Below are 16,113 nucleotides of genomic sequence, written 5' to 3' on the forward strand. Positions count from 1 at the left end.
TTACCTTCAAAACTTACAACAAATAGCAATCAAACCAATCTCCATAGCTTGTGTTTTCCAAAAACAGAAATTGGAAATGAGAAAGAAAAAAAACCACAAATTTATGTCGGAAACGAAAATTTGCGGGAGGGAAAGACAGGGAGTTTCACCTCGTCGGATTCCTCCTTCTCCTCCACCTTCTCCTCCTTCTTAGGCTCCTCTGCAGCTGGGGCGCCGCCCGCGCCGCCGCTACCAGGGGCGGCGACCCCGATGGCAGCCACAGAGCCACCGAAGGGCACGGAAGCGAACTTCTCCCGGCCGACAGCGATGACTTCCGTTATGTCCTTGCCCTTGACTTCCGCGAGGAAGTGGTGGATCCTCTTATCCTCTGCCTCCGCTCCCACTACAAGCAAGAAACAAGGATCACCGAAATGAAACCAAGATAAATATGAGAGGGAAGAGAGTTCGACCTGATTCAAGGATGGATCTGATATCATCGGCGGAGGGGTTGGGGTTGCCGCCGAGGACGGCCAGGAGATAAGCCGCCACAATTTTCATCTTCGCTTCGAGATTTGCATACGACGATGCCGCTGTTGCAAGGTCTCAGACCTCTCGGTGATGAGTGCATAGAATGAGGTGGGTCGGCTTAATTCCAATTTGTATCTTATCAAAACCCTAGGGTTGGGTCAGCGGAGGGAGGGCAGCGGAATGCAGGAGTAGGGGTGGGAGACGCAGCGGCGGCGGCGGCTAGGGGAAAGTTGGTCTTGGCCTTGGAACCACGGAACGCGCGAGCGGCGGAGTCGTAGGCCAGAGCGGCAGCCTCGGCCGAGTCGAAGGTTCCGAGCCACACCCTGACCTTCTTCCAGGGGTCCCTGATCTCGGCCGCGAACCGCCCCCACGGCCGCTTCCGCACGCCGCGGAACCACGTCTCCGCTACTGCCGCCGCCGGCTCCACCAGAACTCAGCCTTTCTTCATCTGGCCAACAGATCGACGGAATGAAAAGGAACAAAAGAAGGGGAAAGAGGGAGCGAGAAATGCGATCAAAGGAAGAGGAGTGCTAATTTCGCCATGTCGAATTGTTCAAAATTGGGGAGATAAATTGGCTGGTTGCTTCATCCAAGGCGAGGAGAAACCCAAAAGAAAGGGCGCTAAGAAAGTCCGCCAGAATTTTGGTTCATAGACATCGGTTTTAAAAACTGCGGTTAAAATCGGTGTCTATTAATGAAAAAAAAGGCGCTCATAGACATCGGCTAAAAAAACCGATGTCTATGAGCGAAAATCTGCGCTCATAGACACCGGTTTTTGGAAAAACCGGTGTAAAATACTCAAAGACATCGGTTTTTGCTTAAAACTGTTGTTGTTCCACTGATGTCTATGAGGATTTTTCTTGTAGTGATATCTGCCTTTCTAGGGTTCCCAATCAATTGGGCATCCTCCCAATTGACTGCCACGTCAGATCTGCATGATCCTAGCCGTCTAAACCTCGTAGTCTGCTCAATGGTCATATCCCAATAGATTGACCAATCGATTGGGGAGACTTTGATCGATCGATCGATTGATTCATAACGCCTCTGTGCTCTTGCAGATTTCCCTAGAATCGATTCCGGCTGCATTGTATCCATTGCAAGAAAGCCTCCCCAATCAATCGCTTGATCGATTAGAGTAGTTCAATCGATTGATCGATCGATTGTGGAGCACATTGTGCTCTCATGAGAATGCCTCCCAATCGATTGATTGATTGATTAGACTGCCCTTGCTCACAAGACTTCCCCAATCGATAGACTGATCGATTAGGTTCTGGTTCAATCGATCACCTGATCGATTGACCAACCTTAACTGGCTTCACTCAAGCTTAGGGTTCCCATTTCCAACATCCGGTCAACCGTGACCTGTTGGAACTTCTCATTGTCAAGCATCTGGTCAACCTTGACCTGCTAGGACTTCGTCACCAAGTGCTTAGGATTCACTTGGACTTATCATCTCGTGCCAAGTGTCCAGTCCTCCATGACCCACTTAGACTTCCAAACACTAGGTGTCTAGTCAACCTTGACCCACTAAGATTTTCACTGCTTGGTTTCACTCACTAAGACTTCCCTTCTGCCAAGCTTCATTCACTAGGGCTTCCCTTCTGCCTAGTTTCACTGACTAGTGCTTTTCACCTGCCTTCACTCACCAACACTCTCCATCACCTAACTTTACTCACTAGAATTTTTCAAACTGTCTGGTTTCACTCAGCAGAACGTTTCATCACCTAGCTTCACTCACTAGGAATTTTCAAACTACGTGGCTTCACTCACTAGGATTTTCTATCACCTAGCTTTACTCGCTAGAAATTTCCAAACTGCTTAGCTTCATTCACCAGGACTTTCCACACCAAGTGTCTGATTAACACTAACACACTTGGATTTCCATCTTCTGCCAACCTTCCCGTTGAACTTGTCCTTGCTTAACCCCCTAGTTAGGACTTTCCAATCAAACAACTGGTCACCCTTGACCTACTTTACTCTTCTTTACATCAACTTGGTCAACCCTTAACTAGAGGGGAAATATGCCAACAATCTCCCCAAACGTACAATTGCACCTGCAAGCTTCATACATTGTCAAATATTAAAACTCAAATATCAAGACTCAAGCTTGAGCTAACTCACGTTTAGTCAACTTGGTAAACCTTGACTTAGGGGAAATTACACCAACAGTCCAAATATGCTCTCTATTACTATTTTCGACATTCGTAGTGGTGGTTCAAAGGTTTTAAACAAAATAAATTCTCTTTTTTTTTATTTTTTTCTTAGGCCTCTTATAGGAGATCAGGCCCTGATATCTCCTCATATCAGGCCAACATGGGCTTGATATCTTCCCATATCAGGTCCAACGTGGACTTGATATGGGAAGATATCAGTCCCAACAGAAAGAAAAAAAAGAAAAAAAATTGAGAATTTTTTTAAAAAATCTCTGGACCACCCCCAAGTAAAGTTGAAAATAGTAATGAAGAGCATATTTAAACTCATTACAATTTTAGAAATCTACCGGACCTAAAATGATTGTAATCTGAGGTCTCTAGGTAGATTAGTAAATTTTGATTGAAACTCACTGATCGACCTAGAGATCTTAGATTACAACCATTTCAGGTCATGTGACTTTCTAATATTGTAAGAAGTTCAAACATGCTCTTCATTTTTATTTTTTTTTTATCTTTCCTAGTGGTAGTCCAAAGGTTTTTAAAAAATTTAATTCGAATTGAATAAAATTTGATAGGTGAGAGAAGAGAAGAAAGAAATTTGTCTGCTTTTCACGGGTGGAGAGAGAGGTTGCATGCACACATAATTGTCAAGAGGGATAGAATGAGAATATTATATATATTAGTGCATCCTTTGGTAATTACTAAAGTATACTGTACCTTTTGATCAATTTAAAAAGTTAGGTGTTCTTTTTGGTAATTGCCGATTTTATTTTTGTCCCTCTTAATTGACGATACTACTGTCCCAATAAACAAATTGATTTTTTTTAAAAAATCATAATTATTTCAATTTATTGGATTCCATCTCAATTTGAAAATTTAAAAATTGATTAAATCGAACAAAATCAATTAACTATTGATATGGATTATAGAGAGCGGATCCAAAAGATGATGTGGTAATCAAAGTCAAGATGATGTGATGGTCAAAGTTAGGATAGAGGAGCATTCCACACTTGGTCCTGTTGATCGCCTAGCCTCAAGGTTCTCGGTCCTACTCGTGCGGCCCTAAAGCATGACGCTTGGATAAGGCTGACTAGATACACACCCGGTCGAATACAAGGACTTTTTGATTTTACTCTGAAACTAAAAAAATGCGCTCGGTCAATAAACAATCGGCCGGGTTCTAAGGAGCTCGGCCGAATGAAAGGCCATCTGGGTTCTAGGCACATAAGCCTTCTAAAACTCTTTATACTCGATCAGCCGGACAAAAGTCGGTCAAACATAATGTTCTATGTGTATGCTCATTCAGGCAAAGTCCTGACGGACCTAAAACCCTTAGCCTCATAAAACTCTCAATGTATGATTAGTCGGATAAAGACTAATCAAACATAAGACTTTCTATGCATGCTCAGTTGGGCAAAGCCCGACCAGGTTTAGCGCCCTTGCCTCGTAAAACTCTCAATATACGATTGACTGGGTAAAGGTTGGTCGGGCTTAAAGGCACCTATCCTTTAAGAGCTTCACACGAACAACCGGCAGGGTAAAGGTTGGTCAGGTTTAAGATTACCTGATACCATATCGTCTTTTAAATGTTGCTTTAATATACAATTGATCATATGACTCCCTAAATAGATTTTTGTCAAACTTTGGGCACCGTATCAATCTCTGAATAGATTTTTATAGTATTTAGTACACAACGAAGCAGTTAATACAAAGACAGTATAAATACGGTCGACCTTTTGAACCGGCCGAAATATACTCAGTAGACAGCTTTTGACAACATTATAACAACTTACCAGAACTTATCCGAGAATATTCGTTTGAAGCTTTCTTTGAAGGTTATTATGTCTCTCATAAGCAATCTAATCATGACAGCATATTCTTTTAACTGTCTCAATACACTACAAGAAAAACCTCATTCAACAACACTCAAACGACAATGGTTTTATACCAATGGTTGTCTTTTAGCCTTTTAACAACGATTTTATCAAAAACCGTTGTCTTTTAGCAATTTTTTTGGCCTATGACAACGATTTTTAAAAACCGTTGTCTATTTATATTTTTTGGGACTACGACAACGATTTTTAAAGGTTACGACAACAGTTTCTTAAAACTGTTGTCCATGTGCGCTTTTTTCTGGGATTACGACAACGGTTTTTAAAAATCGTTGTCTATTAAGTGTTGTTGAATGCCGTTGTTTCTTTCTTTCGCCGCATTTTCCCCTTCACCATTTTTTGCCGCGGCGTTTTTTCTTTCCCTCTCCCCGAAATTTTTTGCCACCGTATTCCGCCCCTTTACCTTCTCGATCCAAGCCCTAAACCCATCGCCCCTTCTTTGCCCGGCCTCCTCCCTTCTGCCGCCCACTTCCACTGCTCCGTTTAATTTCTTCAGAAATTCTTTCACAGCTCACCGCCACCCCATTACCATCTTTGCTTGTTCTGTGGGTGCACAGGTAGCCTTTTTTCGTCTCCTCGTTATCTGTTTCCTTATTTTTCTGTACTCTTCCGACCATCAATTACTTTCACATTTCGCCGTAGGAGTTGTGAAACAGAGAGCAGGGGGAGTGAGGCATAGAAGGGGTAGAAGAACGATGCTGGGTGGAATTCTAGGTGGGAAATTCTTCAACAAATGGTAAGAAGTAATTCTGTTTCTTGATAAAGTTTGGAGCTTTTGTTCTTGGTGGTCGATATTCACGATGGATCGACTGGGCGGCAGCAAGCACTCGGCGAAGAACATAAGGGCGAGGATCGGGCCGATACGAAGTAAGAAACAGGCCACGGTGCGGTGGCTCAAAAAGGGCGTCGTCGACCTCATCGCCGCCGGCCACGAAGCGAACGCGTACGAAAGGGTAAGAGTTTGTTTTCGCTTTCAAGAAATTGCTAATAATGAAGTTTTTTGTTTTTGAAATTAAAAAAAAAAAGAAGAAGAAAAGAAGAGGAAATTGGATGAATGCTAAGGTTCCCCCTTTCCTCGAGCTCATTTTGGTGTAGGTTTCCTTGAAAGATCTGTCGCGACTGTAGTTCCTGTGTTTTTTTGTTTAAGCATTAAGAGATCGAGTAAAGGGATGGTTTCTAAGCACTTCCAAATTGGAGTATTTGCCTTCAGGGCATTTGTTCAATTTCCTGTTCAAAAATGAGAGGGAAAAAAACTTGTTTTTAACATTCCTGCATATTGTGTTTCTGCTCTTGATTGTTTGGTTTCGCCCTTCATGTTTCGATGTTAAAAAGAATTGCTTTCGAGCATTTTATATCTGATATTTCTGTTCTTAATTTTCTTGGCTTATTTATTTCTTCTAGCTTTCTTTTAAATATTCTATATTTACTTTTGGTCTTAGCAGTTTTCTCCTCGCGCGCAATAGGAAGACTGCATTATTTTGTTTATTTGTTGCAAATCAGCATAGAGGGAAGATAACTTCCATAATATATAAATTTTGGGTTGAAAGGAAATTGGTAGGTTTTAGTTTGACCTTTTGGGTATGTGTATTTTCCCACCACTGCGAGCAATAATTAATGAAGAAAGAATTTCTGATTGAGGTATATATCTTCTAGAGCCTTGAAACATCTTTATTTCTTACATCTTTTTTGCATGCCTGCATGTCTATAATTATGATATAGACCTTTCCTTAGTGTATGTGTATTTTCTACTCTTTGTTGCTGCAGGATGGAGTAACTTCTTTGGGAGTCCTTTTGAGGATGTGTGTTCCATAAATATACAGAGGTTCAGATCTAGCAGAATCATAAACCAAAGCTCTCTTGCTCAACTTTTGCTGTCCTTTTTCGACAAGGTGCGATCTTTTAGATTCATGGCTAGTTACCTAATTGTACAACATTTAGCGTTTTAGACTGAGCAAGTCTCAATTTTCTTATCTTGAATTTATATAAAGTAGGCTATGATAGAAAGAGGCTGTTGGGATATTGATCAATATTTAATCTATATGTGCAGTTTTCATATATTAGAACTTCTGGTTCAGATTATAGCATCTCGAATATGAAGGACGACAAAAAAGCCATCGTTTTTGTAGATCGCTACCCCTGATTGTAAGATTGTTGATGTTTCTGCTGAAATTTCTTGGAATGATTACTTGCAGTCTATAGCTAGTTGATGATCTTTCAACTTTACAGATAGAGGATCCTTTCAAGCGAATGGAAAATGCTACTAGAACAGTCCGCTGGGTTGAACTACCTAAGATATCAAATGCATTTCAGAATGCGCACAATAAGCTTTCGTCTGATTCGGTGCTCTCTGATCGTGACTCTTTGCTCTCTCTTTTGGCTAGGCCTTTCCTTGCTTCTAAGTTTTGTGAGCAGCAATCGTCAACACATTGCATCTGAAAGATAACATTTTCTTTAATGCAACAACGTGACTTGTTCATTCGACTATGTGGTTCCAGGTTGGTAAGCACAACCTTGTGTTGACTTTAGAGATTGAAAATTGATGTAATTAGCATGTTTTTCTGGTGCTATAATCCAATGATATAATTTATTCTTCCAATGCGAGTAAACATTGTCAGATTCCTTTATACTCCTTTATGTATTAGATTTCTTATGATTATTTCTAATTGGCTTCTCATTTTTCTGGTCGTAGAAATCGAGCGGATCGAAGAAATACTTGCAATGTCGAATGGAAAGGTTAGTTTGCATAATTGCATCTAGTTTAACTTTTTCCCTCTTAATGGAACATTCTTGAGATAAAAATGAGTGCAAAATAAGTCTGTTAATATCTTAATTGTCTCGGAAGAAGTCTATTGTGTCACTTGTGCTGGGCTACTGTATAATTTGAATACTTAATTCTATATTTTTCCCTCTGCTTGACATTATAATTGTTTCTCTTTGAAAGTGCCCTTAATCTTAGTCCATCTCGTATTGACTTTATTCACAGATTATTAGTCTTGATGAAACTCATACCTCTTGGGTGCTTGACAGATAAGTAGATTAAAAATCTTTGTTTTCTTAAACACACTAATGGTTTTATTTTGTTTCCAGACACTTGATGGTGAAACAAGACCTATCAGAGCTTAGTTTCTGCAATGCTACAACAGATTTATCTGAGAATCCCTTATCCCTCCTTTGAGATAATAATTATTAATTAAGAATCACCCACTAGTGGGAATTACATGAAGCCCTTGATCAAGTTGTATCCGCTATTGCTTGAATAAGTTGATTAAAGTTGCAAGTTGAGTCTGCACTTTCGCTAAGACTAGAAACTTTATCCTTTAATCAAATAGTAGCTGGAGTTTATTTAGCATATGAAACTCATTTAAGATTTATGTATGTTGTTCAATGTTTTTTTGACCTCATACTTGTTATAATTTTTTGTTTATAATGCATTGGACCTTATTTAACATTATTTAAATTTTAAAGTGTGTATTTAAATAGATATATAACAAGTAGCTTTATTGAAGAAACTACAGTGCTAAAGAGGGACATTATTGCAGTCATTCAAAAGTTCAATATCCAAGTTAGCAAGTTGACTCAAGTAAGTTTTACAATAGCTTCTTTATATAACTATACGTACATGTTAGATTTCCCCTTGAATTGTTGTCAATCAATAGAATAATGATGCAGTATTTTTGTCAATATAAACAAAAAAACATATTTTTGTTCGTACTGAGTTTTTAGGTTGAGCGATTGTCAAAAAGAATAATTTTTTTATTACATGTCAGAGATGATGATTTTTATTACTGATCTTTCGTTGTTCATTCCTTTTTACTATCTTGTGAAGGACTAACTTTTCCACCATTTTTAGAAAAAGTGTGTCAATTTCAACATTGCTCCATTTTTTATTTTTTTTCAGGATGTCCTTGGAAAGTCTAGTTCAACTGTTTATGCCATTGCATTGTTAGCCTCTGGACAGAGCTCTGCAATAACTGGTACATACGCTGGGCAATACATCATACAGGTGGTAATTTGATAGGAAACACAAAGATTAAACTAATGTATGATATTCGTAATCTGTCTTTACCCAATTCCCAATTCCCTTGAAGAGTTTTCTAAACATGAAGATGAAAAAATGGCTGAGGAATCTCATGACTCGATCAATCGCAATCACTCCAAGTCTCATCGTGTCCATCATCAGTGGTTCCGCAGGAGTCGGACGGCTCATCATAATCTCATCGGTACTATTGATATTCCTTCTCCAAATTTCATAATCTTAGTATTCAGAAGTAATATAAGTGTGAGAACAGGATTTTTGACACAACATTTCTCAAGTATCAAAATTCTCATTTATGTAATGCAGATGGTACTATCATTTGAGTTGCCATTTGCACTCTTATCTCTTCTCAAATTCAGCAGCAGTCAAACAAAAATGGGACCTCATAAAAGTTCAATATATGTAAGTTTACTCAGATAATTTATATTTGCAAGTGATAATTAATAGAGTAAATGACTATATATATTTGCTGTGTAGATCATTGTGGTGTCATGGATTCTTGGTTTTCTTCGGGTAGCAATCAACATCTACTTCTTAAGCACCAGCTTTGTCAGTTGGCTCATTGATAGCAGCCTACCAGCAGTTGCTAACGTTCTCATCAGCATCATTGTTTTCCCTCTCATGGCAGTGTACATTCTTGCTGTGATCTACTTAACCTTCAGGAAGGAGACTGAAGTAACATTCGTCGACCCATTGAATTCTTCACATGTTAACATAGAGAGTGGTGGTTCATTTCAAGTTGATGGAATGAGTAGATCTGAAGTTGCACCCGTCAGAGAGGATCGTGCAGATATTCCCCTCCCTGATTAGATAATTAAGGTTCTAATTACTTAGATGTTGGTACTGTGTCCTTCACAAGTTAGTTCTTCTTCGGCATCAACTTCATATTGTTCATTAATTGTAAATAGAGTTTATTTGTTTATTTGTACTGGGATAAATTTTATTTGAACATGAGATATGTTTCTTCTTTTGTAATTGTAATTCTTGTATAACTAACATTTTGAATAATATTGATGTGGGGAATATTCTTTCTTGATTATGATTCTTTATTATATATTTAAATTGAAATATGATATATTGGTATTAAAATATAATAATTTAAAAGATAACGGCTTAAAATCATTATTGTTGTCTATCACCCTCAAAGACAACGGACAACGGTTAAAAACCGTTGTCGTAGCCCCAAAAACGGTTGTAACTGGCAAAAAAATGCTCTAAAAAATAACGGTTTTAAACCGTTGTCTTTTCATTCAAAGACAACGGTTTAAAACCGTTGCAAGACCGTTGTCTTTTCATTCAAAGACAACGGTTTAAAACCGTTGTCGTAGCCCCCCACTTTTAACAACACTGTCAATTACAACGGTTTTAAAGGGCCTACGACAACGATTTTTAACCGTTATCTTTTAATGTTTTTGTTGTAGTGATAATGGCGTGAAGCATAAATCACAGAGGTTATGAGACGTGGCATATAAAGGGGGTTCTCTCCATTGGCAAGGTACACAATTGGCATTATCTAAACCTTACTCTTGCATGTATCCTCTACTATTCTCCATCCCGCCAGAAATTGTACTGACTTGAGTGTCGGAGGGGCTTGCCAGGGACTCCTTCCCTGGTCTTTGGTCACTAACGCTTTATCGGATCATCGGATTATGTGCAAGATCCTGGAAAAGTTCCGTTCTAAGCGTTTAGGGTTTAGGGTTTAGGGTTTAGCTCATCTATTTAACAATAAACTAATGTACAACATTAGTTAACTGGTAAAAAAGATTATTTAATTTGATGATTGACAGAATTAATCAATTTTTTATCACTCAGTTTATTTTATTTTCGTGACAAAATTTGATAGATTCTATTTGTCTAAAGAAAATTCGATAAATTATTGAATCATATAATTAAAATACCCAAATCACCTAGGTGAGTTTCGAAATTACTAAATTGCATACCCAATTTTATTTTTATCTCTCCTAATCGATTGTGATAGTATAGTAATTGATTCGGGATATTATTATGGTAATGAACAATGTGGTTAAATATTATTTGCTCATCTCCAATAATCCCGTCAATCCGTCCCTAGATTAACACGACTATGATAATGAACAATGACAAATCAATAGTTATATTATAGCAATTGATTAAAAAAATTAATTCATATTTAAAAAATTGTTGCACCTATTTTTCTTTTATTCTAGTTTGATAAACCTTAGGTTTATCAAACTAAGGATTTGGTTCAGAATTTTTCATTTTAAATTTTAGGGTTTCTTTGAATTTGAAAGTTACGTCTACTAATTTTGTCATATCCCCTTGATACTATTGATACTCTTTTATTTATATTGTTTGTTTGGACCTATTTAATTTGTTAGATAATTTTTTCTATATTCAAAAATGAATTGTATTAGGGATGGCAATGAGTCAAGTTCGGGTCAGATTATATATCCTCTGTCCCCATACCGATCAGGTATAGGATCTCCGATGGGTATACTTATACTCATTAAATGATCGGATATCTTCTATAGTTATAATTTTTCTTCTTTCTATCCAACTATTTTCATTCAACAAAAATATATTAAAATTAACAACCTATATATATATATATATATATATATATATATATATATATATATATATATAATTAAAAAATAGATTAAACATCTATATAGTCTTCTCCTAATATCAATAAAAATAGTAAGTTAATTTTGAAAAAAAAAATTCTTTAATATATGTATATATATTATTTAATCGGATATTCGGGTCGGGTATCGGGTATTGATAGTCTCTCCATGCCCTCCTCCATTCGGGTGATGTCAATATCAATGAAATTATCATCTAAAATTAGACTCCTTTTGAGTATATTCATCACACATCATTCATATATATATATATATATATATATATATATATATATATATATATATATATATATATATATATATATATATATATATATATATATATATATATATATATGATGTTTGAGATTATGTATATAATCAGGAGAATTAGACGAATACATATATGACGTGGCTACATATTATTTCCAACTCTCTAGGTTAATCATTAATTTTTTTAAACACGAATAGACTTTTTTAATCGATTGCTATAAGTGTAACAATCGATTCGTGAGAATAATACTAACAATATCTGAATCAATTATTATACTATAGCAATCGATTAGAGTAGATACGAGCGAATGCTAAGAGATAAAAGTGAAATTAGATACATAATTTGATAATTTTAAAATCTATGTAAGTAATTTGAATATTCGATAACTTTATATATGTGGTTCTGCTAAGAAAATTTAATTCACTAGGTTTAAATTTAAATGGTTATTAATAAATTGCCCATCTTAATTGACCTCACCTTTTGCTATGGTTAATTAAAATTATTATGAGTTATAATTATCCTAACTAATAATTTAAGTAATCCTAATTAAACAATAATAATAAAAAACAATGAAGAGACTTCACAATAATGCATTTTGTACAGCTATACAGTGTGGATACGTATATATAAGATCACAGAATGCATCCGACTACGAGTACGGTGTCTAATGAAATAAACAATAATGTGTGTATCATTCTGAAAATAAAGAAAAGCCCAAAAGGGGGTAAAATAGAAAATGTCCCATGACCATGACCGGTACTCAGTCCAACCACAGCCTGATGACCACAGCGGTCAAAATTGGCCACCACCATCCCCATCCTCTCCCCGCCCCTCCTCCGCCGTTGGTCTCCGGGACGCCCTCCGATCCCGGCGTGCTCTGTGAACTGCCCTGGTAGTCGGGGTTACTTCCGTACAGGCTCTGAATTCCCTCTACGTCATCGTTTGCCAGCACCACCTTCCGCGTCCGGGTCCTCAGCGACGGGTACATGATCGCCTCCGCCACCGTGGAGTGGCCCAGCCCCAGCAGGTGCCCGATCTCGTGCACCGCTACTGACTCCAAATCCACGGCCGCGTCGGAATCCGCCTGCCGAACGTCCCCCTGCGCCACCCAATCCTCCGCCGCGTCGAAGTGCAGCCGCCCGTCCGTCGGCGAGAACGCGTGAGCCAGCGTCCCGAGCTGCCCGTCGAACGGCTCCCCGTCGCCGTGCGAACCCAGGAAGAAGCCAATCCGGAGGTCCGCTTCGGCCTCGTTTTCCGTCTCCGTGAACGTCAGCGTGGTGGCGTTGGCCCACCGTTGGAAGGCCTTGGCCAGGACCTCGCTGAAGACGGCGCGGTCGATGGAGACGTCGGAGGTGGAGACGATGGCGTACGTGAGGCTCCTCCGCCAGAAGGGCCACCGGGGCGTGCCGGGGAAGTAAGAGTAGAGGTTGCGGCCGTGGACCGAGGAGCCGTTCATCGCGGAGGAGCCGTTGATGAAGTCGCCGACGCCGCAGCGAGGGGTGATGATCTGGGAAACGGTTTCCGAGTCGAGCTCGCCGGTGACGTTGAGCCCGAAGTTGCGCTGGTAAGTGCGGATGGCGGCCTCGAGCGCGTCGTCGAAGGCGTCAGTGAAATTGGACGGGGAGAGGTAGCCGAAGTGCCGGAGGTAGTCCTTGAGGGCGGCGAGGCCGGCCCGGTCATCGCCGTGACGACAACCGGATAAATTTTTGAAGGGGAGCCAAGGGTTGGAAACGAAGCTAGCAGCCGGGGATCCAGCCGGGAACAAGGCAGAAGCCGGAAGGAGAATGAATCCGGCGATGGCAGCGCAGAGGAAGAGGAAGGTTGAGGAAGTCATGGCCAGAAAGACCAGAGAAATCGAAGAATTAATGTCTAATTTAGACGATCGCTGAGCCTTAAATCACTGATTAGAATAGATCATACAACTTTGACAGAGTCCTCTGCGATGGCTGCCGGCTGCGTATTGATGAATTAGATAGATCACGCCGAGAAGTTTCTCAGGTCAAAGCTTGGATTCTAGAAACGTTGGTCAACTGCTGATCTAGTCTGCTTTGAGTGGACGATTTGAATACTAGATGGCGTGATGGACTCGTAACATCTAGAAGAACATGAATTATTCATCACACGAAAAATTCAGAGGAGAGGAAGAAGAAGCCACGAAGGCAACAAACTATCGTCAATACAAAATTAGTAAAGCTTGCTTTTGATCAGGAGGAGGAGAGGTTGTTGAACTCGTCGCAGCGGCGGCGGATCTCTCCCTTTCTGCCAGTCTTGACGCCGACGAGGCTGAGCTTCTCCATGGCGCGGGTGAAATCGCTGAAGAAGGCGGTCTGGTTGGCGGCGTAGAGCTCCACCAGCGGTCGCGTCCGCTTGTCCGCCGCCAGCGCCGCGTCGGAGGCGAGCAGCCCCAGCCCCCGCAGCACGTTCTGGTAGTACATGTTGTCGAACTTCCCCGGCGTCATCACGTCGTTGAAGGCGGCGATGGTGGGGTCCTCCTGGTAGTTCGCGCACGCGCTCTGCAGCTCCTCCGCGTACCTTTCGATCCAACGAAACGGAGATTTAGCCGGAATTGAAAGTCAATTCGTTGACTTTTGAATTTGGGGTTGGATTGGGATTTTGTGTTACTTGGAGTTCATCGTGGGGTCGTGGCCGCCGGTGCCGTTGTGGCCGAAGATGCGGGAGGCGAACTGGCTGCAGTGGGAGAAGCCGACGGTGTGAGCGCCGGAGAGCGCCACCATATCCTGTACCGTCATCTTATTCTTGGCGAAGACGCGGATGAGCTGGTCCATGGTCATGTTGGGGCTGGGCAGGTTCCCGGGGACGGCGGCGGCAGTTGAGGCGAGCGCGTCCTTGCGGCCGAGGCGCACGGTGTAGAACGGCCCGCCGAGGGTGACGACGAGATCGCGAGTGGCCAGCGCGAGCACGTCGGCGCAGGACACCACGCCGGGGCACTGCAGCTCCAGCGCGGTCTTGGCGCGGGTAACGGTGTCGAAGGCGTCGCCGGGGAGGGAGATGTTGTCGTCGGCGTCGCGCTCGGCGCGGTTGAATACGTTGGTGGAGATGAGCATGGAGGCGTCGCAGCCGCCGACGAAGCAGTCGTGGAAGAAGAGGCGGAGAGTGCCGGCGGCGGTGGTCGGGGTGGAGATTTGCTTGCCGGTGATCACGTCCGATATGATCTGCTCCGCCTTGGGGCACGTCTCCCGGTAGTAGGCGGTGGAGAGTTTGGCGGAGGCAGGAGTGGCGAGGGAGAAGAGGAGGAGCACCGAGGCCGAGGCCACCGCCGTGGCCGCCATGCTAATGACTCCGACCTTGTTGCTCATGGGCTGCGGGGGAACGAATATTACGAACTGTACAGTGAACGCGGACGACGACGGTGATCCACCGCCCTGCTTTCCTTAGAAAGGGAAAGAGGGAGAGGAGGAGGGCGGAGAGGAAATGGAGGAGAAGAGAATGGCTGCGAGAGAATGGAGGAGTGGATAGGTGGAAAACAAGAGAGTAAAAAAAGAGAGAAAGAGAGGAGGAAGACGGCTAAAGGAGGAGGGAAAAGGGGAGGAGGAGATAAATTTGAATTTGAGCTAGAGTATTTAAAGTCCTATCAATAGTAGTAAAAATAAAATTATGCTCTTTAGATGAGGACATATATCTATGAAAAATTAAACTTTAAGCTTTATGCTTTATCTTATGACTCATAAGTTTATTATCTTTTAACCAATTACCTATTAAAATTATATTAAAATGATAAAAGATGAATACACTCGCTCATAACCACCCTGTGTAATCTAAATATTCAATTTTTAGATATCAAACAAAATTCTTACTACAAATAAGCTCTAGAGAGATACTTTGATAATCTAAATATTCAATTTTTATAAATCAATTAATTATAAAGATGACAGGTATAATCTTAAAAAAAAAATTATAATCAATTATCATAAAAAATAAGAAAGCACATGTAAATTCTGACGGAGGAAAATTTTAAATTCTCTAAATGTCATATACCCTGCTTAAAATTTAAATTTTGTTACCTATGGAGGCCGCCCTATCACTATAACATTATCTATCAAAGACATAGAAGCTTGTCAATAAAAATTATTGAAATTAAATATTTTTACTTGGTAAAACTATATGAAAAGCAAACATTGTCTTATCTATATTTTTATCTTTTTCTTCTGATCCAGTGGTACAGACAGAGGACCCTCTTTGAGGGAAATCAACACCACGTGGAGAGCAAAAGTCAAGGGCAGTACGAGGTTAAGCCGATCGGGTAAGGGTCGGGCCAATCGGCCGAACGGATCAGTACAGAATCAAGGACAACCCGGCGGAAAGTCGGGTTTCCGACGCTCATAGTGAACAAGGTCGTGGGGCCGAGCGGGTGGCCGCTCGGCAGAGGCATAAGGCAGCAATGCTGTGAACAGTCTCAGCCGAGCACACGATCGAGAATCTCCCGAGCGTACCCGTACTTGCGTCCGGTCGAACGTGATGGGATTGCCGAGCGGTCGGATGCTCGGCGCGGGGAGAGAAGGGACAAAAGGACAAGGGGACATTGAGGAACATCTTCTGACAACAAACATGTTCGAAGACCAAGCCATGCACAGAATCCTATGACGGAAGGTTCTACTGTCCCATCAGAGAGGTGTTCGGACTGTAGCGG

At 41.1% G+C, this 16,113-nt stretch overlaps 5 protein-coding genes across 7 annotated transcripts; 1 reads left to right on the plus strand and 4 right to left on the minus strand.

Moving 5' to 3' along the window:
• Nucleotides 1-101: 101 nt before the first annotated feature.
• LOC122026793 (60S acidic ribosomal protein P2B-like) lies at nucleotides 102-589 on the minus strand. Its single transcript, XM_042585508.1, has 2 exons — nucleotides 450-589; nucleotides 102-382 (listed from the first exon to the last, which is right to left on the minus strand). The coding sequence occupies exons 1-2, from the start codon at nucleotides 535-537 to the stop codon at nucleotides 102-104; spliced, it is 369 nt and encodes a 122-aa protein (XP_042441442.1). The 5' UTR covers nucleotides 538-589.
• A 57-nt stretch (nucleotides 590-646) lies between these two features.
• On the minus strand, nucleotides 647-5,169 carry LOC122026794 (ethylene-responsive transcription factor 4-like). The gene is made up of 2 exons (XM_042585509.1): nucleotides 4,978-5,169; nucleotides 647-928 (listed from the first exon to the last, which is right to left on the minus strand). The coding sequence occupies exons 1-2, from the start codon at nucleotides 5,167-5,169 to the stop codon at nucleotides 647-649; spliced, it is 474 nt and encodes a 157-aa protein (XP_042441443.1).
• On the plus strand, nucleotides 4,875-9,563 carry LOC122027950 (metal transporter Nramp5-like). 2 transcript variants are annotated; one of them, XM_042586964.1, is made up of 12 exons: nucleotides 4,875-5,109; nucleotides 5,195-5,288; nucleotides 5,373-5,505; nucleotides 6,317-6,441; nucleotides 6,600-6,694; nucleotides 6,779-7,047; nucleotides 7,242-7,285; nucleotides 8,033-8,132; nucleotides 8,451-8,555; nucleotides 8,641-8,772; nucleotides 8,895-8,990; nucleotides 9,066-9,563. In XM_042586964.1, the coding sequence occupies exons 6-12, from the start codon at nucleotides 7,036-7,038 to the stop codon at nucleotides 9,396-9,398; spliced, it is 822 nt and encodes a 273-aa protein (XP_042442898.1). In that variant the 5' UTR covers nucleotides 4,875-5,109; nucleotides 5,195-5,288; nucleotides 5,373-5,505; nucleotides 6,317-6,441; nucleotides 6,600-6,694; nucleotides 6,779-7,035; the 3' UTR covers nucleotides 9,399-9,563. The 2 variants fall into 2 exon arrangements, with proteins under 2 accessions (XP_042442898.1, XP_042442899.1); XM_042586965.1 differs by having other exon boundaries at nucleotides 8,068-8,132.
• A 2,462-nt stretch (nucleotides 9,564-12,025) lies between these two features.
• Nucleotides 12,026-13,306, minus strand: LOC122027493 (metalloendoproteinase 2-MMP-like). The gene has a single exon (XM_042586484.1). The coding sequence runs from the start codon at nucleotides 13,297-13,299 to the stop codon at nucleotides 12,226-12,228; it is 1,074 nt and encodes a 357-aa protein (XP_042442418.1). The 5' UTR covers nucleotides 13,300-13,306; the 3' UTR covers nucleotides 12,026-12,225.
• Nucleotides 13,307-13,427: 121 nt separating this feature from the next.
• LOC122027494 (peroxidase 31-like) lies at nucleotides 13,428-15,053 on the minus strand. 2 transcript variants are annotated; one of them, XM_042586486.1, is made up of 3 exons: nucleotides 14,088-15,053; nucleotides 13,664-13,997; nucleotides 13,428-13,560 (listed from the first exon to the last, which is right to left on the minus strand). In XM_042586486.1, the coding sequence occupies exons 1-2, from the start codon at nucleotides 14,780-14,782 to the stop codon at nucleotides 13,670-13,672; spliced, it is 1,023 nt and encodes a 340-aa protein (XP_042442420.1). In that variant the 5' UTR covers nucleotides 14,783-15,053; the 3' UTR covers nucleotides 13,428-13,560; nucleotides 13,664-13,669. The 2 variants fall into 2 exon arrangements, with proteins under 2 accessions (XP_042442420.1, XP_042442419.1); XM_042586485.1 differs by lacking the exon at nucleotides 13,428-13,560 and having other exon boundaries at nucleotides 13,568-13,997.
• Nucleotides 15,054-16,113: the final 1,060 nt, after the last annotated feature.

The sequence above is a fragment of the Zingiber officinale genome, chromosome 10A (assembly GCF_018446385.1).
Source record: "Zingiber officinale cultivar Zhangliang chromosome 10A, Zo_v1.1, whole genome shotgun sequence".
In the NCBI taxonomy this organism is placed as follows: domain Eukaryota; kingdom Viridiplantae; phylum Streptophyta; class Magnoliopsida; order Zingiberales; family Zingiberaceae; genus Zingiber; species Zingiber officinale.